This window comes from Sylvia atricapilla, chromosome 26, assembly GCF_009819655.1.
Source record: "Sylvia atricapilla isolate bSylAtr1 chromosome 26, bSylAtr1.pri, whole genome shotgun sequence".
Lineage (NCBI taxonomy): Eukaryota > Metazoa > Chordata > Aves > Passeriformes > Sylviidae > Sylvia > Sylvia atricapilla.
In genome coordinates this window covers 614,706-635,459 of record NC_089165.1, presented here as the reverse complement: position 1 = coordinate 635,459, position 20,754 = coordinate 614,706, and the positions used below count along the sequence as shown (strand labels likewise).

Sequence of the window (20,754 nt, the reverse complement as noted above, 5' to 3'; positions counted from 1 at the left end):
GGCTTCATGTCTAGGACATGCAGATTGGTGCTCAGGTTAGAGGGAAGCATGGTTGGGAAGAGCAGCTCATAGCTCTGAGTAGCAACTGGGTGGATGGTACATCCTGTGAGGAAGAATCACTTAATACATGAGCAGTAAAAACCAACAATTAAAGGTCAGGATTGGCATTTTGTTCTCATTAGGAGGAGAATTGTGAGGAAGTTACACAAGTTACTCTGTTAAGTTACTCTGGCTTGAGCTGTGACACCACCAGCAGATTTCTGCCCAGCTGTAAGTTCAAAAAGCATGTGCTTTGTCTGTCTGTAGTGATTGTAGCTGTAAATAAGTAACTGCTTGGGGTAGAGAAAGCAAGACAGACAAATGGAGTGAGACGTCTAAAGACAACACAGTGTTCTGGAGTCATGATGCTGCTCTTCTCAATGTTTTAGTACCAGAATCTGGTTTAAAATCCTGCTTTGCAGATGGTTGAAGACTCCAGAAATATTGAAAGGGAAGGAAGGAGGAGAACGGCCAAATACCCATTTTGCTGTGTTTCAAGGAAAGACAGTGAGTAGAAGATCTCTGAGGTGAAATGGCCAGGTAAGTGGAGCAGCAAGTTTTGGGTTGGGTGTAATGTTTCAGCCTTACTGTTCTTTCCTGTCTGTGTTGAGCTGTGGTTTGCCTAAGTCCATATCTCAGAGTGAAAACTAAAATCTGACCTTTGGAGTTTGAAGGCTCAGGATTCTAAAAAGAGGTCTCTTGCTCAGACATGTAATTTAGGGTGGGATTCATCCTACTGACTCAAACTATTGAAGTCTTAGCACCCTGTCCAAACCTATCGGTAGGAGTCTTCTGAAAACGTCTGCTCCTAAAGCCTGAGATGTACTGCTCCGGAAGATGCCTGGCTCTCACTTTTGGCCACAGGGCACTTCATGTGTGTAGTTTAAACGAGATATGAAGCTTCTAGAAAACAAAGGTAAGCACACATTGCACACCTGGGTGCCAGGACCTCTGCACCTGCAAAAGTCTGGCTACTCCTGACATGGGTTTTGGAGCATCTTACACAGGGATGCTACAGCTTCCTCCCCACACTGAATCCTGGGAAGTTTTCATCTGGAGAATGTCAAACACGGCGAGGTGGAACATGCTGCAGAATTGCCTGGGGCTGGTGGAGGTCCAAGGTAATGAGTCCATGGGGCACCTTTGCACCCTGTGCTGTCCATGGCTGGGGGCTGAGGGGATCTGTGGGGTGCTGAGGGTGTCTAGACAGTAGCCCTGAGGGCTCAGCAAAGGTGTAGATGCAACTTTTAGGGAGCCTGCAAGATACCCAGAGAGGGACTTGAGACAAGGACCCAGAGTGCCAGGACAAGGGAGAGTGGCTTCCCACTGCCAGAGGGCAGGGTTAGATGGGATATTGAGAAATTCTTGGCTGTGGGGTGGGGAGACCTTGACACAGGTTGCCCAGAGAAGCTGTGGCTGCACTGGATCTCTGGAAGTGTTCCAAACCAGGTTGGAGGGGGCTTGGAGCACCCTGGGATAGTGGTGTCCATGCCTGTGGCAGGGGGTGGGATGAGAATTCTCTCCATGTGAACACTGACAATTTATGAGGTAGATCTGAACTGTTTGTTGAACAGTTTGCAAATGGTCCCATTAACACAGGCACTGACTTGCCTTGCTGTACTCTTGTAGGGCTGCATTGTGAGCAGGACCTGCACCTGACACTGGGCTGTGGTGTGTGCAATCCCTGGATGATGGACTCAGCTGCACCTGCATGCAGGAAGGACTGAAATAATTAATTCAGATTTTCTAGAAAGTTTTAGTATCGCATCAGACAGGATCAGGAATTCCTCAAGGAGCAAATGCATACAGTGAATTGGAAAGGGAGAGGCAGAAAACACACCCCCAGGGAGGTATTCGCTCCTTAGAGGAGCATTTAGTGGAGTTTACATGCTGTGATAGTCAAAAAAAAAACCCAACTTACTTGAGCCATATCTGTTGTTCAGAGCTGCTTTGGAAATCCGGTTTTACAGAGAAACCTGGGGTTTTAATAGATATAAATTATTACCTTGAAAGCATTTTGTGGAAGGGAATTTTCAAAATTCTTCTAGAAAATTTGCTGACAAATTTTGAAGTGGGTAGTATTTTTAATTAGAAGAGAGCTTTGGACTGGTTTTCACATCTGTTTGGATTATATTTTGCCACATGCTACAGCATTGAGTTGTTATTTTTTTCAGTTTTAATAAAACACAAACTAAGCCACATTGTGATCCAGAGGAAGGATGGCAGCAGTGCTCTGCTGGCAGTGCCCTTCCAACTCCATTTGTACACCCTAAAAAGGTGTGAAATTAATATAAAAGCCAAAGTCCCTGATCAAAACTTACCATTTTGTAAATTCAGATATGTAAAAATAACTTGTGCTCTGGAAGACAACTGATGCACAGAAAAAAAATCAGTCTGTAGGACCAAGGCAACTTATCCCTGGGCTTGTAGGAACAAGCCAATGTCTTTTGAGTAAAGTATACAGTCAAGTAATTCTCTTCAATGAAAATTCATTTAAGCTTAGTGTTCATGGTCAGTCACATCCTAAAATTCCCAAATACCATTGCAGAAATGTCATTCCCCAGTCAAAACTCATGTGGCCAACAGGTAGGTTTTCTGCCCATGTCTGGGAGGTGCTCTAAAGCCAAGGGCTGCTTCAACTTTTCCTCTTGCTCAATAACTACAGACCTCATAAATCCCTTTCACATGGATTTTAGTTCACCAAAGTCGCTTTCCTTGAATTTCTTTTTCAGTAAAATAACACTTTTTAAACAGCCAAATTCCTTCACCCAATTGCTCTCCAACTTTCTTACAATATTATACACAGCACCCATAACCCGGGGGTCACTTGTATTACCATAGCAGCTGAGATTTTTGTTTGTAAGGAAAACAAGGATTTCCAAGGAAGAAATACACGTTTGAGTTTGCATGCTTTCTGTACAGCAGATTTCTGTGGTGTAGGGTGTGTGCGTTGCACTGCCTGTACTTTTCCAATTGCATGGAAATAACACAGAGTTAGATTTTCAGTGCTAGAACAGAGAGAAGCACCTCTTTTTCTTACAGGTGTCTGGGAAAATAGTTTAAAATGCTTTGAAGATGCAGTGTATCAGTCTATAGAATTTAGTTACAGAACCACAGAATATCCTGAGCTTGAAGGGACCCACAAGGATCATCAGTCCAACCCCTGGCCCTGCACAGACACCCAACAATCCCACCCTGTGCATCCCTGAGAGCCTTGTCCAAACCCTCCTGGAGCTCTGGCACCTTGGGGCTGGGACCATTCCCTGGGGAGCCTGGACAGTGCCCCAACTCCGTTGTTTTCACCTTTTTTGAGACTGAATAGAGGAGTTTCAGTTTGCCAAGCAAGACACCTCAGTTTTCCTGATGTAGGACACGTGGAACTTCACCTCCCTCCCATCCTGGTGTCCTGAATACAGTTGGTACAGAATAAAACTCCTCCAGGTGACTTAGTCCAGACTCTGCTACTTTCTTGTCTTCTAGAAATCTCCTGTTCCTCACCCCCAATGAGTTTCTGTTGCTCTCTCTGAAAGCCCTGCTGACATCCTGGGGTTCCATGGGTGCCACCAGCTCTCAGGGCTGGCACAGGGAGGCTGCTGTTCCCCCCCTGAGCAGCAAATGAATACTGCTATCAGTGTTTCTCCAGCAGCAGGTTATTGAAAAGAGGGATGTGGTTGGGATGGTGCCATCCCAAGGACATAGTCTGGGACAGTGGGCCCCTCACCAGCTGGGCCATCGCATAAATCTGCTTCATTCACTTTTCCACAATAGACACCCTGTTAAAGGTGTTTAGGTGCCTCTCCTGTGCCTGTATGCAGTGCTGAAGATGGATTGTCCTTGCAGCCTTTGGGTTTTCCCCATCAATAACGATGCCTTCCCCCTATACCAGACCACAAAGGGATTTTCAGAAGCACTTATTTTTTTCCCTTTGTTTTGTCCTGTTAGAGGGGCACAGTGATGACAGCCCAGTTTTGAGGCTGCTGATTCAAAGGTCTCCCTTGCTGTATTTGTCACAAGGACAAAGTTTGTAGACTCCAGCATGATAGTCTGGTAGCAGACAGCTAGTAAGGTCTCCAGCATGACCTTACTAGCACGAAAATACTTCCTGCTGATTTCCAAAACCAAAACATCTCTCTTAATGTGAATGTCACCAGATAGTAAGAGATGTTACCAGCACTTCCAAGGTCAGGTTGAACAGGGCTTGGAGCAGCCTAGTCTAGTGGAAGGTGTCCCTGCCCATGGGAGATGAGATTTAAGTTATTTTCCAATCCAACCATTCTGGGTTTGATAAAGCACAGATTTGCAGCTCCTGGGACAAGTTGCGCAGGGTGGGATTGGCTTTACCAGCTCTAGATTTATTTCTGATGTATAATATTCAGTTTTTTCAGTAATATTTTTTTCTTTGTTGCAATAAGTTTGAGGATGTTCTGTTTAAGTTGTTTTAGTATGACTTGCAGTTTCCGAGGCAGGGGAAAAGGTGGACTGGCCTGCAGCAGCCAGAGCATAGTGATGGGAGTGACTGCCCAGAGGTTCATCCTGCAGCCCCAGTACTCACTCAAGGACCTTTGCCATGGACGTTCCATCCTGCCTTTTGTTGCAGGGTTAATTGTGTGTGGTAATATCCAGAGCTCATTAATGAGAGGAGAATGGATGTGAAAAGTGGGGCTCATCTCTGCTGCCTGTGCTGGTGTCTGCTGGTTGTCCTTGACTCACCTGGGTATCCACTGAAGGGTGTGAGCAGTCTCACGCACCAGTGACTGACCAGAAAGGTCTCATAAATCTTGCCTGTGTTAATTACTGCATTGGAGCAGGTGCATTGGAGGTGTCTGTCCAGCTGTGTCTGCAGAATGTGGGTGACTTGCAGACAGATGGGATACTTGGATCTTTACAGGCAAAGTCCTTGATTTGCAGCAGATTCTGGAGTGTGGAGCCACCCCTGAGCTGGGGCTGCCTGGAGCCTCCCCAGTGTTCACCAGCAAATCCCAGGGGGGTTTGGGTGGCTGAGCTCACACATGGTATAGAGGAACAACCACCAAACCCTTCAGAGCCAGTGATGCTGAACCAGCATGTGATGTATCAAGGTGATCATAAATAATATGGGAGAGAGGGAGGGATGTTTGGGGAAGCTACAGAGATTGATTTGAAATGTCATTGTTTCGGGTTTGCAAATGATGTGACTGCTCCTTGAAGAGCAGTTGGGCTGTAATGTTTAAGAAGATATTAATTGACCTCACCAAGGAGAAGGGGTTAAAAAGGCCAAAGTTAGCAGCAGTGTCTTAAGCTTATGTTGTCCAGGATTCTAATTATGTGAAGGCTTTTGTAAGTTAATATAAGACAGTTTTTGTGGAAAAGCTGATTTATGATATTTAATAGTTTCTGTTTTCATTTGACAAAACTGGAATGAGTATTTTTTTCTTAATTAGAAATTTTTTACAACCTCTGACTTGAGCTTGAAAGAATTCTGCACAGAAAATGTTTTATTTATGTGCAATTGGCGAACAGTTCAGTGATGTGAGTGGGGGTCTGAGCTGTATTACGAGTCCCAATTCGGTGGCAGGAAAGACAAGAAGGAGAAAAGCGATGAGGTGACATTTTGAGAGACAAATTAATTCAGTGACATGAATTGTTGGTATAAAAGGCTTTTGTGTAGAAGGCTGCCCTGGGAAGCCTGGATTTTAAGGCTGTAATTGGAATTTGAGCTTGGGGACAGATCCTTAGCTGGGAAAAATCAACACAGTTGCAATTTGGCCTTATTAATTAGTTCTCATAAGTAAAAGAGTTGTGGAAACAGGTGTACAGCTGGTCTTTCCTTCCTTCCAGCCGGTGAATCCCACTGTCCCTGAGAGAGTGCAACAGCTCAGCCATCCTGTCTGTAACCTGACAGCTGGGAAATCCAGTTATGTCCAACTTGGATTTTGAGCTCTAGACAAAAATTCACTTAATCTTAGTTTTTAAATGACAACCCAGTAATAAAATAAAAAGCAATGATTAAGAAAATAATCTCTATAATAAGGAAAACAAAAGCTTCTGGAGCACAGCCTGGCCTTCAGGGAAGAACTGCTGGCCAGAAGGTTCAGTGTTATGTCCCATCCCTACTGCATTCACCAAATCCAGTCTGCTTTCGCCTGCTCACCTCCCTAGCTTTCAAAAATAGGTGAGTTTGGAAAAATGGGAGTTATCAGTCCTTCAAACCTAGCCATTTAAGACAGGGCAGTGAGCTCCCAGCTGTGTCCTCAGGCACAGGGAGGAGCTGACTCCCTGCCCCAGTGGCTGAGCCGTGCTCTTTGGGTGTCTGCTGGGAGTCCCATAGTTTTCAAAGGATAAGAGGATTTTCCCACTTTTTGTGCCAAGTAAGGCCTTTATCTTGCAGAGCATCCATATGTGACACTCACAATGTCAGTGTTTAGCACCAAGATGCGATTCCTGGGAGCAGGAATGCTGTTATCTACACCTGGCAGACATTATAGTGAACTCCTGTCTGATCCAACAGAGTTTCTTCAATCATTTCAATGCCATCGTCTTTGGGATGCAGGTGTGAGGTCTCTGCACAGGGAAACTTGTCTGTATTGCTCACTGGGTCTTGCTGCAAAAAGAAGAAAGCACAGTTTTAATTTCTGGAGTGAGAAGGTGCCTTGTGCCTGTCCTGCCATGCCCCACGACCCCCTGCCCTTCCACCATGCCATACATACTGGGGCAGGCTTTGGGGCAAAGTCCTTCTCACAGACGTGGGCTATGATGCCAGCAGCCAGGGCGTCACCGAGGACGTTGGTCATCGTTCGTAGTCGATCCCTGTGGAGAGACAGCACCACGATGCAGGGGGTGGCCACAGCCAGTGTGCCCAGGGTGTTGATGGCTTTGGAACATGTCAGCCACCATCCTGAATGTTCCTCCCACTGGTGTTGCCAAGTGCTGTGTTGGTTTTGCAGATGCAGAGAATAAACAGTCCCTATGTGAGCCCCATGCGGAGACAGCATCTGTCTCACCCTGCCTGTGTGAGCAGTGCAGGGACCTGCCAGTGCCACCTCCCAAACTGGGACAGACACCCTTGTGCTAAGTGCAGGGAGAGGTGTCTCAGCAAGTCATAAAACTCCTTGAGATGCCTCTTGAGGAGAAATCCTGTAGATGCAGCCACTACTCTCTTGTATACCCAGGCACCTCTCACATTAGGTGAAGGTGCCAGTGGTGCCTGTAATGCTGAAAGGTTGAACTGCTGGTGTGTTAACCTTGCTTTGTGGGGGAAAGAGAAAAGGGAGAGGGAAAGAGAAAAGCAGCCATGATACTTGGCACTGTTCCCCCTTCTCCCTGGGGGGCTGGGAAGTACAAACCAGCCACCGGCATGTCAGTTCTGTAACTCAGCATCTGCTCTCTGTGGTTTCTCACCTAATGACTCACTTTGTTTTTATCGTAGTACTTTAGAATGGCACATTTCACAAGCTGTGTGTTTATTTGTCCGTGACAAATGTAGTCCAGCATCAGTTTCTGTCTTGAGAGCTATCTGGTTTCATCCATCAAGATAAACATCACCATGAACTGACACTGCACCACCCATAGCAGTGTCCTGGAGAGCACTTACAGAGCCCAGTCGACGGCGATGATGAGGGTGATGTCCTCGGTGGGCAGCCCCACGGAGGTGAGCACAATGACCATGGTGACGAGCCCGGACTGCGGGATCCCAGCGGCCCCAATGCTGGCTGCCGAGGCTGTGATGCTGCAAAGAGGAGGTGGCTGTGCAATTCAAACTAGCGTGTTTGCATGGCAAAGTAATTTACTGCTGTGTGGAAGGACTGGATTGGATCTGACTTTCTCCACCTTCCTGTTCCCAGGTGCTATCAGATTCCCCTGTGCACAGCAGGGGCTGGCAGCAGGTGCCCTGGTTCTGTGCTCCCCTCCACCTTCAGGGTAGAGACTTCCTCGTTAAAATTGCTAAATATTTGCAAATGTACTTAATTATTATTTAGTTACATGCTTTATTTCCCTGCTTATAAAATGAGAGTATCCCATTCCAGAAGGGAGTAAATGACACCTGCACAAATCCTTCTGTGCTCAGTCCTGCAGTGCTGACCTGCTCCAGCCATGTCTGTGCAGCTAGGCTTTTCCTTACAGGCAAAGTCCTTGATTTGCAGCAGATTCTGGGGTGCGGAGACAGCCCAGCTTTCCCTGGCACACAGCATAGGGATTGGGACATGCTGTACCCTCCCCTGCTCCTCAGCTTCCCCCAGCAAAGGGCACTCTGAGCATTAACAAGATCTCTGCAAACAGGAAAAATGCAAGACATTGTCCTAATATCTATAAATGGGAATAGAGAGAAGTAGTCTGGCTGCTGCAGAGAAACTTTTACCTTATAGTAATAATTTGTCCCAAATCCAGTTCATACTCATTGACCTGGGCAATGAAGATGGCAGCGACCGCCTCGTAGAGTGCAGTGCCATCCATGTTGATGGTGGCCCCAACGGGGAGCACGAACCGTGCCACGCGTCTGTCGATGCCATTGTTCTCCAGGAGACACTTGAGGGTGATGGGCAGGGTGGCTGAGCTGCAGGACAAGAAACCAGCAGTAGTTACTGTTTGTGTTGAGCTTTATAAATTGGAGTTAGTCTGAGGGGACAGAAATACCAGCCCTCTTGAGGGTGAATGCTGCAGTGTTGCACAAATTGCTGTAGCAGTGTAAGTCTCTTCAGCTCTTGCCACCTGGGGAATAGACATCATCTGCAAAGTGAGCTGCAGGCTGAGAAAGAAAATGTCAGAATGTCATTTCAGTGGCTGAAGGCACCACTTTAGCCACCTGTGTGCCATGGCTGCAGCTATGTTGAGCATCTCTGGTGCCCACGTTAATCCTGTAGCACCTCCTGGAGCGTGACAGAGCACTGGCTGTGTCTGGCCAGACCCCCATCGTCCTCACTTGTCTCCTCCATGAGAGAGGCCTACCTCAGTTCATGCACTCCTGACCTCTCTCTCTTGTTTCTGTCTAGCATGAAGACAACTGTCCGACAGGAACTGGGATGAGGAGTGGAGGAAGAAGAGCAGGTTGAAAAAAGGAAACCACAGAAAAGAAGTCACTGGGATTGCGACAAACTCTGGAAGTCGGGGACTGCATTTGGGAAAGGCTCTGGATGCAGAGCCGTGGCCCCAGCCCTGGGCACAGACCATGAGGCTGGGATAAGGAGCAGGATGCTGTCTCTGTCCCTTAGCTGGCTGCAGAGCAGAGGGAAGAGAAGCCTGATGGAGACAGAGCTGGAGATCCAGGTTCAGGAAGAGACCAGGTCATTAAGAGCTGCAGAAGCAACAGTTGCAGCTGTGGGCACTGGGGAAGGGAGGCACAGACCAGGTGGTTTTATTGGGATTATGTGGAGATGCAATGGAGAGGCCAGAAAAACCCTTTGCCTGGTCAGATGTGCTCCAGGAAAAGGTTTGAATTTGTGTGTCTTCTGGAAAGGATGGTAGTTTATAGTGTGAAGGGGTTTTTTTATTGTTACAAGGAATGTATTTCAATGAAAATAGAATAGATAAATATAATCTAAAATGATTAAAATCTTTTCAAAGTAGACAAGACTTTTCTGTGGATGAACTTGGCATACACTGTAGCTGATTTTAGATTGTCAGTGAATTGTTCAGAAGAGCTTTTGATGTTTTCAATTAAACTCCAGGATCATAACCCCATGCAGTTTATAAAGCACCTACAGCAGTCCTAGTTTGAATTTATGGAAAGAAAAGTGCAGCAATTGAATAAGGCGCACACAGACACAAAAACATTGCTGGTTTGCTCTGGGAAAACCCTGGGAGAGGGTGGGTGGAAGAGCACCACAAGCTGCCCAGGTCTGCTGACCAGGGCAGGGCCAAGTGTCTGCTTCCTCCTAAAAACAGGAGCAGTCTCATTTCAAATAGTGCTGGAGCATAGTTTGACTTACACCTGTCCTCTCAGAGCTCACCTGGCCGGACACAGACATATCTCCCTCGCTAAACCAGATCCCTTCTCTGCAGTATCTGCAGGTTCCAGCCACGTTTTCCTACCTGGAGGATGTAGCTAAGGCGATCAGCAAGGCTTGCAGTATCCCCTGAATGAATGCAAAGGGGTTTTTCTTGGTGATGAGCACAAAAAGCAGAGGTAAGAGGATAATTCCATGGAAGGCAAGCCCTGACACTACTGTAATGACATACAGTCCCAGCTTCTGTCCTATAACCGATGGATCTTCCATCTCCAAGATCTTTCCAGCTATGAGAAATACAATGCCAAAGGGGAAATACCTGCAAAGAAGAAGCAAAAAAAATTATGAGGCTGCAGCAGTCTCTGTAGCACTGCCTGATAGACATGGCAGTGTTTGGTACTGTGCAGTACAGTTATATGAAAGCAAATTCAGTGCTCACAACAGACACTTGTAGATGTGTGACCAGCATCGCCATTACATATCAGGAAAGAAAATAATCAATGAATCAATCAAAACCAGATTTACCAAACAGCCATCGAGACAATTTTCATAACTGCTTCATTCAGACACTGGCACACATTAACCAGCGGGGCTCCTCGTTCGCCCATTTTCCCCAGGAGAAGTCCTGCAACCAAGCACAGCAAGTTACATTACTTGGGAGCACCACGGGAGCAGCACCTGACAGGCCAAGTGTCTTGAGGGTCTAGTGGCCACAGAATGAGGGTTACCGGGCAAAACCTGATTTAGTACTGGTTGCCATGTGCTCTTACGAGTCATGGCCGTTCTCTGTTCCAAGCAAACAGAAGCATCTGGCCTTTTCTCACAAAGTCTCACCAGATGCAAATCCAGGATTTGGACTCTTCCTGGCACAGAAGGCAGATAAACTTCACTGCTTCTCAGTGCTGGAAGAGTTATTTCCTGGGATGGGTAAACTGGATTGCTTTTTGGTAATACAAGAATAATGAACTCTGGAAATAAAAATAGATTTTTTTTTTTTAGGATAAGGTGTAGTAGGACTCTCTGTAGCTGAAGATATGATGCTGTGCTGCATCCATTCCCTGCTGTGGAGTGAAAGGGGCCCTGGCTACCCCAGTGACTGAGCAGTGCTCAGGTCCCCGTCCCGTGCCAGGTTCCCTCATGGCATGGACTGTTCTGTGTTGGTGGCTCACAGGCTGTGCTGTGCTGTTGACAACAAACGACGCTGTACAGTGAGATGTCAGGAAGGATCTGAGCCAGTTGCTTAGATACAGGCATTAAGCCTTCTCTCCTAAGTCTGTTTTTTTCCTTTGATGTTGTGGCATTAACCTAATCCAGCCTAATTTTCTGTTGAAGAAATACTAGAGCAGAAGTACAGGTTATGGTTTGAATGGTTAGAAGGGTTATGGTGTGGTCCTGTCTGCCAGTGCTAAACCTATTGCCTTCACTGGCTGGAAGGCAGGAACCCATCATGCAAAGGGAAAAGGAACCTTTGAGCATTTGCCTGTCTTGTTTCCAGCTTGTTGCAAGTCCTTTTTCCTGTGTTGGCTAAAATTCGTTTCGAAGCACTGTGCAGATGTCTGTTTTAGCTTGGAAAAGAAGCACATATACAGGATCTTGTGCTACTTATCCCTCTTCAGGGTTGAGGACTCCAAGAGGCCCCTCCAAGAGGTTGGTGATTGGATCTCTTGCCTTGCTCAAAAGAGAGATGAGGTGGGGTCGCATTTGCCAGAACTTTCAGAAATGACACAAGGCTTGCCATATTTAAATCTCAGCTCTGTGGATATCCGTCCAGTATTTGGTGGCCACAACAGCTGCTTTGGAAGGAAGTAATTTCTCTTCAGGTCCTACAGAGCTGATTTGGGAGACATGGCCCAAGTGAACAAATTTTTGCAAGGATCCTGAAAGCTCTGCCCTCTCATAGGTTTCAAAAGCAACAGAGGCCTTCAGTGACAGTGAAGAACTGTCAGAGCTGGGGTAACTGTGGGATCACCCCTCATAGCAAAGTCACTCTAGGTGCCTCGTGGGTGCTGCATGGTCTTGGTCTCAGCCCCACAACCTGCCTAGTTTTGGTGTTGAACACAAATGCACTTTGCTGAGAGCTCAACCAGCTTCCACCTGCCCCCACCCCCTGCTGCATGGAAGAGGAGATCCCTATTTCCCAAAGCCTGGGGCTGTGGTGCCCTGCCTGTCCCTCTCCAGGGTCTGCCAGGAAAACCCAATTCAGCCTCTCCTTCTAAGGAAAGCATCCTGTGGGTGTATGAATGCCCTTTATCAAGCAGCCCATGCCTGGTGCAGGTGATGCTCTGCCAGTACTTGTGGAACTCTAATCCTGGGTGAAACATGGGCAGTGCAGGTGGTGGCTTGGGGCTGGCTCAGGTGATCTCCCACTGCCTCCTCACTCAGGCTGATCCCACTCCCACGCTTAAGGGGTTGTGAAGTGTCATCTTAGAAGAGAAAAGCAGCTTCTCTGCAGGTTTGGCAGTGCTAGAGGGGGGCACATGTCCTGTGGGCAGGAGCTCAGCACCTTTCCTTGGGTGTCCAAGGTGTGCAGAGGGTGGTGGTTGCTGGGACAGGAGATTGCCAGAAACATCTTCTGGCTGTAGGGATCTGTCAGTCTGGCTCTGCCTAGTCTTGCTGTGGCCAACTCCTGTGAGGTCTCACATTTAGAACTGCCTCCTCTCCGTGGCTCTGACTGCAGTGCAGTGCACTCTGGTGCTGTGCTGGCTGTGCTGCCTCCATACCTCAAATCCTCTAATTGGCTTTTTGGTTCCTTATACACAAAGTTCAAGCTCCTTGCCCTCACCTCTTAATCTACACATAATCCTGCCACCATGCTCATCTCACAGCCTCCTACTCTTTTTCCTTCTTGTTCCCCCCCCTCCTCCCTTTCTCCATCAGCCTTGCACCCGTGTCCTCTTATGCACTGAGTCGGCTTCAAGTTCCTTCTTTCAATGTCTTTCTCTCATTTTAACCTCTTCTGTTGCATGTGTCTCTCCACAACCTCTGCTCCTTCTTCCTTCTCAAAATTCCCAACCACCTTTTCAACACAGGATTGCAAGCTGTTCAATGCAGGATGCTGCCCTGCCTCCTTCAGAAAGTCCTGTTTGGAATTCTCATATATTTGTAACAGCACCAGTCTGACTCTGCTGTCACATCCTGCCTGCTCAGGGGCTGAACTCAGCATGAAGGGTTTGGGTCATTGTGGTGAGCTTTGTTCCAGGCAGCCTCTGCAAAATTACACCTCACTTCAGACTTCATTAAAAGGACTCCCCAGCTTAAGTAACGGTTTGAAAACCCTCAGGATCCGCACGTGAGCTGTGAAGGAAATACAGGGTAAAACAGCCTTCCCTGTGCCTACAGCTTTAGTGAGCTCCAGCATGGGTGGTGCTGACAGAGCCCTTGGTATGAGCTGAGTGCTGGGCCCAGTTCCCAGAGACTGGGGCAGTTAAAGCTAAAAGAACCTCATCCTACATCTTTTGCTCTGTAAAGCGTGGTGACCACAGCAGTGGCCACCCTGGGCTGTCCCTGGGCCTGTGGAGGAGCAGGTACCTATGGTTGCTGAGAAGATGACAATTCCCAGGACATTCATCTCATTGCTGGTCCCAGCCAGGGTCCTGTAGGTCATCTCGGGTGATGGTGTCAGCTCAAGGAACACAGGCCGATGGATTTCAGGGTTTTTGTCATCAGGTGCAAAGTAAATAAAGTTGACAGGTTTTCCTGGGATCTTTGGAAAACCAGGAGACTTCACCACCGGGACAAGAACAGTTCGATACTGGAACAGAAGCAAAGGACAGAGGTTAGTGTGCTTCTGGCATGAGCTCCACCCTGCTCTCAACACAGAGGCCAAGCCAGCCCTAGCTGGGTGCTCCTGGAGGTTCAAGGTTTGGTTTCCAGGCAGTAAAAGGCTGGTGGAAATGAGCAAGAATCAGGCAAGAGGAGCTGTGGCTATTGGCTTCAGACTGTCCTCAGCCAAGGCTGCAGAGCACACTCATGGTGTTGGTGACCTGAGTCCCTGTGGGTTGCCAGCACAGCACTGTGGTCCTTCTGGTCCCTCCATCCCTCCTCCTGGGAGTTTTATCGATGCTTTCCCAATGTCATGAGTTTGCTTGTTTTCCCTGTCCTTCCACCCTACCTGGCCACTCCGCCCTTTGACCACTCTACCTTCCCTCAAGCATCCCTTCTTTGTGTCCCTCTCCCTGCCTGCTATCTGCCCACCCCACTACTGCCCCTCCCCAGGGATTAAAAAGCTGCTGCACAGGAGCAGGATCTGAGGGAAGGAATGTGTGCTGCTTCTGTACAGCAGCCTCACAGGCAGAGGGCAGACATGAGGGTTCCTGAGAGCCTGTGCCCCACCTCCAGCACCCTCCTGCCTTCATCTTGGGTGAGTGTGGGGGGATGCAGGGGAAGGGAAAGGGCTTCTGTCCAGGCTGTGGGTGGGCAAAAAGGCAGCCCCTGTGGAGCTGGGCACCATCCTGGCTACATGCAGAGGGGTCAGGTGAACTCACCTGCTGGAACGAAGCTTCAACCAGGTTAGAAGGAAACATGTTTCTGTAAGAAACGAATGAAACAGGGTTAAAGTGCGTTGAGAGGACATAGGGAGCATCCTGGGAAGCACTTCCCGTGGACACAATGTCCAGAAGAGGACATAAAAGCCAAAAATAGCTTATGACAGCTGTGCAAGCTGAGAGCAAAGAAAGGCTGGAAGGTGAACACAAAGCAGGAGTGAGAAGCATGTGTAAATGGGATTGGTGGAAAGCCTGAGCCTGGGATGGACATCTGCCATCTGCAGCCCCCTTCTCAGAGCCTGGTCCAGTCAATCCAGTACCCACAGAAATGGAGATTCTCTCTCAACCCCTGGGTGTGTGCTGCAACCCCTCCCCAGGTAACTCCATCCACTGCCTTCACCCAGCCCTGGGCCAGCTCTGGCCTTGTCATGTCCCAGCTGTGGCTGCAGAGAAGAATCCAAGCCTTGCAGGAAACAGGACTCTCTCTGATCTCTGCTGCAGTGCATCTCTGCTGATGGCTTTGGGAGAGCTGTGGCAGTGACAGAGGAGCATGGAGGGGGGCAAATGAACCCAAATTTCTGCTGGCTTGGAGGTACCAGCACCTGGCCAGTGGTTCTCCTGTTTCCCTTGAGATCTCAGGGTCTTCTGGGAACTCAGAACCTTCTGGACAGATTTTGTTATCACAACCTTGGCTCCTGCTGAATTCCTGTGACTCACCTGATTAAATCCAGTAACGCATCGGCGGAGCTGAGCACCACTTTCCCCACAGAGTAGTTGTCCTTCTGGGCAGCTGCACCAGGATGGATGCTAACTACGAGGATAATCCCCACGGTCACTGCCATGAAGGTTGTCCAAAGGTAGTAGGTGATGGTGATCACTCCCATCTTCCCGCAGGCTTTAGAGTCCATGGTGGCCAGCCCAGACATGAGGCTGCAGCACAGAACAGTGGTCACCTTCTCCTCCCCAGACTGCACAAGATGCACCTGATGGGCAGAATCTCCAAGGTGGAAATGGTTTCTGTAGGTTTTTTAAACCAAAGCCTAAGGGCATCACTGAGCTCTTGCACATTCCTGTGCCAGTGCCCACAGGATCTCACACCCAGGATGAGCTTGTGACAACCCAAGCTGAGCTGAGAAGGGCAGGAGACACCTCCAAGCGCCTTCTCAAGGTCTGGCTGCATTTTCTGTTTTCTACAAGGGTTAATAGTTTATATTCTTAGTATATTTTTATGTTGAATAACTAATGCTGATGGGTTTTTTGTGAGATACCGTTCTCTTGTGTCTCCATCACTCCATGCCACTGCTGTGTGTCACTGTAAGGAGCAAAGGAAGGTACCAGCAAGGTTCATAAAATCCTGGTGGGGATGGACCCCATGCCCTCAGGAGAGACCTGCGGATTCAGATTTCATGCATACATAAGCTTTCCTAAGAAGTAACCCATAAGCTACTTCTCAGCAAAACTGGGCTAAAAATAAACAGGGCATTACAGGCTGCCCCAGCAGGGAGAGCAGTGCTGGTGATGGGGACAAGTTGCGTGCAGGACTGGGTTTGCTGAAACCACTCACTTGGGAGGAACTGCTAACATTGTCAAGGACAGAGAGGCCCCACAGAGAGACCTGACAAATGTGAGGATTGGGAAATCACCAACTGTGTGATGTTTAGCAAGGGCAAGTGTTGGATCCTGGATCCTGCCCTGGGGTGGGGCAGCCCTGGATGCAGGGACAGACTGGGAATGAGAGGCTGGAGAGCAGTGCCCTGGGAAGGGACCTGGGGGTCCTGGTCAGTGGCAAGTTGGATCTGAGTCACAGCTGAGTCCTGGCAGCCCAAAGGGGCACCGTGTCCTGGGGGCACCAGGCCCAGGGAGGGATTGTCCCACCCTGCTCTGACTGGGGCAGCCTCACCCCAGTGCCGGGGGCACTTTGGGCACCACAAGATCAGAAGGACCCAAAGCTGTTGGAGAGTGTCCAAAGGAGGGACACGGAGCTGGGGAAGAGTCTGAGGAGAGGCTGAGGGCACTTGGCTCGTCCAGCTGGAGCAGAGGAGACTGAGGGGAGGCTCCTCGGGGGCTGCAGCTCCTCCTGAGGGGAGGCGGAGGGGCAGGGGCTGAGCTCTGCTCTGGGACAGGGACAGGAGCCCAGGAAGGGCTGGAGCTGTGCCAGGGCTGGGCTGGAGCTCAGGGAAAGGTTCTTCCCCCCGAGGGTGCTGGGGCACTGCCCAGGCTCCCCAGGGAATGGTCCCAGCCCCAAGGTGCCAGAGCTCCAGGAGGGTTTGGACAAGGCTCTCAGGGATGCTCAGGGTGGGATTGTTGGGTGTCTGGGCAGGGACAGGGGTTAGACTGATGATCCTGTGGATCCCTTCCAACTCAGGATATTCCAGGATTCTATGAAATGTGAGTGCTTGGGGGTTGCAGTGTGTCCAACATTCATACAGACCCACACTAAGCCCCTGCAGAACCCAGCCAAGCCCTGACCCTGAGGCAGGACATAAAAGCACTGCAAGGGTCAGTGTCAACCTTGGGCACACACAGGGTGACTGAGGTGGTGGTCAGCCCACAGATTCCATTAAGCAGCCACACAGCTGGGAGGAGAAGGGCCTAGGAAACTCAAGAGGGTCCACAAAAGCAACACTGACATAGGTGGTGTTTTCCAGCTTGGGGCTGGAGGATCTCTAGAGCTCCATCCCCTGAGCATCCCCAGTCTGCTCTAGGATGGTGCATAGAGGGAAAACACCACTTCACCATCATCCAGTAATTATAGAAAAATCTCTGACCCAATCCAACATGAAAGAAAACTCCCAGGAGGCCTCTGCAGACCCTGCACCCACAAACAGGAGAGTGATCAGAGGAGACCACTCAGCAACTGAGCTGCTTGAAGGGCTGAGACCAAAGGCACCTCAGGGAGGGATGTGAGGTACAGACCTCTTTACAAGGGCTGGTACTGAACAGGACAAGTGTGGCTAGGAGAGAGACTACACTGCTCTCAAAAATGAACCAGAGGCAAATGGGACAACAAGCAAACTCTGACAAACAATAGGGAAATGACACATCCTCGATGGAACAAGGACTTGACCATTTGTGTGTGTCTAGTGAGCACATATCAACATATTGTTTGTAATGTGTTAATCCTTACAAGGTTTTCAAGACCTTGCTTAGACCCCAGTAGGACTGCTGGCTCTGTTCCTTATTTCTAGGTCTGTATGGGCCAATAAAATGGGGATTTGAAAACATAGACATAGCACTGGGAAATGCTTAATTTTTTACCTGAACTTTCTCAAATCCCTCTAAGGAAATCTGCTTTGAGGTTAAACAGCCCATCACAACTGCCCACAGATGGTCCTGGCATCACCAGCTGCCCAAAAGAAGGGAAACACCACAGCCAGTGTAAGTGGCTGACCTGGGTGCAAGTGCCTACCAAATCCAGGTGAGGATTTGTCCCAGACTATTGCTGGGAAATCACGGGGTTTGATGGACACCAATCCAGGGAATGCTGCTTGACTGCCAGATGCCTGGAGCCAGGGTTATTCTCATCCCATGCAGTTTTGGGGTTATCTCCTCAATGGGGGTTCACAGGCTGATAATTCCAACATGATGGAAAGATGATGCTTTAGAGCAAAAGATGATCTCTTACCTGGAGGTGATCAAGGGCAGGATCAACATCTTCAGCATCCTCATGAGGAGCTCTCCAGGAAAGGAAAAATACTGCTTCTCCTGCACATAGAGCAGTGTATGTCAGGTAAATGATTATAGGTTAAGGGCTCAAACTTGATCACTCTGCCTTTTCCCAACCAGACCCAGATCTGAGCTTGCTTCTGAACTGGCAGCTGCTCCTTGAGGCACCCCATAACGTCATTTCTCTGCTACTCCTTGATGGGAGTTGGCTCAGAGATGGGGAACACGAGCCGTGTGGCAAACTTGGCTGTAAACAAGGGAGGGGCATGTTGATCCCCTCCCAAAAACATACTTCTTTCTGTAGCCTTCTAGGGAATGGTCCACATGGCCCCACCACTGGCTCCTCCCAAAAGTCACTCATTATCAGGGAGCAGAGGCTTGGCTGCATCTGCTTTGGAGCAAAAGTGCCCCAAAGCTGTTGGCAGCAACAAAAGGTGGGAATATCTAGTGGGTGCAGGTCGAAAAGAGGAGCTCAGGAAGGGCCCAGGTGCCTGGCCCATCCATGGGACAATCTTGGTGCCATGGCATTTCTCCACCCCCTACACCCCTCACATGGATATGGGGAAGGGCTGCAGAGACATCCCCCAAAGTCTGGATCCCACAGCCAGGACCAAGGGGACAGTGAGGTGTCTGTGGGACCAGCAGCTTGGGCAGCATCTCTCCTTCCCTCCATCCCTATCTTTACCCACCATCCATCCATCCATCCATCCATCCATCCATCCATCCATCCATCATCCCCTCCCTCCTTCCATCCCTGATCCCCCTGTTTGACTGTGCCACTGAAGAGGTGTCAGGGTGGGATCTAAGTTGGCCCCAAGACAAGAAGGTACTTTTGGTTATTCCAAAGTAGCCACCACCTCATGCTGAAGCTTTGAGGGGTGCCAAGGCAGCTGTGCTCCCTTGTGCTGTCCCTGCATTGTCCCAGTGTGTGGTCTGGACATGGCCGATGTCCCCAGGGAGCTCAGGCAGAGTGGAGCTGCAATGGGCCGAGCTGGGTGCAAAGGTAATGCCAGATCTGAATAGCATCTCTTTGCCAGTGGGTCCCTCAGCTTTGTGACACTTTCCCATAGCAGGGAAGAAAGAGACTGGCCACCTCTCCAGTTCTCCTCCAGATTTTGTGACGAAAGTCTCTAGTGGGGACAATCTCAAATGGGGACAGTCTCTAGTGTCTGCCAGGCCCACAGCAGAGCTGTGGCAATAGGGCAGGATGGGGCTGGAGCAGAGCATGGATAAACTTGATGCATGGCAGGACACAGGGCTGGAGCCCCAAGAGTCCACCAGCCTCATGCCCAGTGCGGGTGGCTGCTGGGCTCTCACGGGTGTGTGCACTGGGATGCAGGGAGATTATACCCAGCTTCAATTAAGTAACAAGATCATCCCTGCTGCTCTGATGCTGAAGGGCCTAATTGAAATGACAAGACTTCGCTAAATCCTAATAGGCAACACAGGGATGTTCCAGCATCAGCCGAACTCTCCTGAAGCAGCATTCCCCCTCCCGGGCTCAGCAGCCTGGCTGAGGATCAGGGCTGAGCCATGGCCCAGCTGCCTTAAGTCAGAGTATCTCAGCTCAGTGCTGTTTCGTAGTGCGATGCTCCTGGAAAGTGCTGAGCCAACACACTTTTCTTGTGTTTTCTCCAATGCATTTGTCTCCAAGGCTCCTCAAAGGCAGGTGATGCCTCGAAGCCCTCCAGGCTTCCCACTTGCCTTCAGTTTATTTGCTGGGTCCTCTCCAGAGCATGGAAATGTGCTTTGATTGCACACAACTGGGGAGAGTAATGGGAGGATCTCATTCCTTGGACCCCATCCCTCAAACCCTGTCTCCTGGACCCTATTCCTAGAACCCTGTCTCCTAGACCCCATCCCTCAGATCCCAAGACTGCTGGTGGTGTTGGGAGAGGCCTGTTTACTGAGCGCCTAGCCCCTGAATAAACATTCCCCCCTTTCTCATCCTCATCCCACCTCGAGGCTACTGCAGACTCATGGGGTCCAACCCAGAGCTCGCCACTCCCATTGGAGGGAGGCAGAATTTGTCCTACAGCTTGGACATTTGTTGGCACCTTCCTGGTGAAGAGAAGAGAAGAGAAGAGAAGAGAAGAGAAGAGAAGAGAAGAGAAGAGAAGAGAAGAGAAGAGAAGAGAAGAGAAGAGAAGAGAAGAGAAGAGAAGAGAAGAGAAGAGAAGAGAAGAGAAGAGAAGAGAAGAGAAGAGAAGAAAAAAAGAAAAAATAGACATGGACAGAAACATGCCTTGAAGTGGTTTTCTTGGGCAGGACCCTTTGCTTTTGGGCTGTGCCCATCTGAGACCCTTACTGGCACCAGGGCTTGCCCCCTGCCCCACTCCATCCAGCTCACTCCCACCGCCATCCCAGCCAGGCTTACCAGCTCTGTCAGCTCCAGTGCCCGCAGCAGGAACCCCAAGAGGCATCCAGTGACAACCGAGAGCATTGAGAGAGTCAAGAGGCCATTTTTGTACCAGAAAGCTCGTACCCACTTCCAGAGGCGCAGGAGGACCGTGGACAGCGAGTGCAGCACAGCTCTTCTGACCCACTCCCACATGGTTGTCCTCAGCTTCCCAGATGATGCCCCTGCGAGCAGCTCCCAGCCCCATTCATGGCCACGGGCCCCACAGCGCCGATGGACCCCTGCT

At 49.4% G+C, this 20,754-nt stretch overlaps 1 protein-coding gene and 1 long non-coding RNA gene across 2 annotated transcripts; one reads left to right on the top strand and one right to left on the bottom strand.

Moving 5' to 3' along the window:
- Positions 1-226: 226 nt before the first annotated feature.
- On the top strand, positions 227-9,783 carry LOC136371746 (uncharacterized). Its single transcript, XR_010745396.1, has 2 exons — positions 227-4,081; positions 4,114-9,783. It is a non-coding gene; the product is annotated as an uncharacterized lncRNA (long non-coding RNA).
- Positions 6,482-20,671, bottom strand: LOC136371744 (excitatory amino acid transporter 5-like). Its single transcript, XM_066336016.1, has 11 exons — positions 20,487-20,671; positions 18,069-18,148; positions 15,161-15,373; positions 14,444-14,486; positions 13,488-13,710; positions 10,485-10,584; positions 10,045-10,278; positions 8,375-8,569; positions 7,610-7,744; positions 6,726-6,825; positions 6,482-6,619 (listed from the first exon to the last, which is right to left on the bottom strand). Exons 1-11 carry the CDS (start codon positions 20,661-20,663, stop codon positions 6,482-6,484), a joined length of 1,638 nt encoding a protein of 545 aa, XP_066192113.1. The 5' UTR covers positions 20,664-20,671.
- Positions 20,672-20,754: the final 83 nt, after the last annotated feature.

Excerpts from the sequence above, each read along its gene's own strand:
- LOC136371744 (XM_066336016.1), bottom strand. The coding sequence starts at position 20,663 with ATGTGGGAGTGGGTCAGAAGAGCTGTGCTGCACTCGCTGTCCACGGTC. Across the intron at positions 14,487-15,160 it reads GCGTTACTGGATTTAATCAG|AAACATGTTTCCTTCTAACC; the intron begins GTGAGTCACAGG and ends CGTTTCTTACAG. Across the intron at positions 10,585-13,487 it reads CATCTTCTCAGCAACCATAG|GACTTCTCCTGGGGAAAATG; the intron begins GTACCTGCTCCT and ends GCTTGGTTGCAG.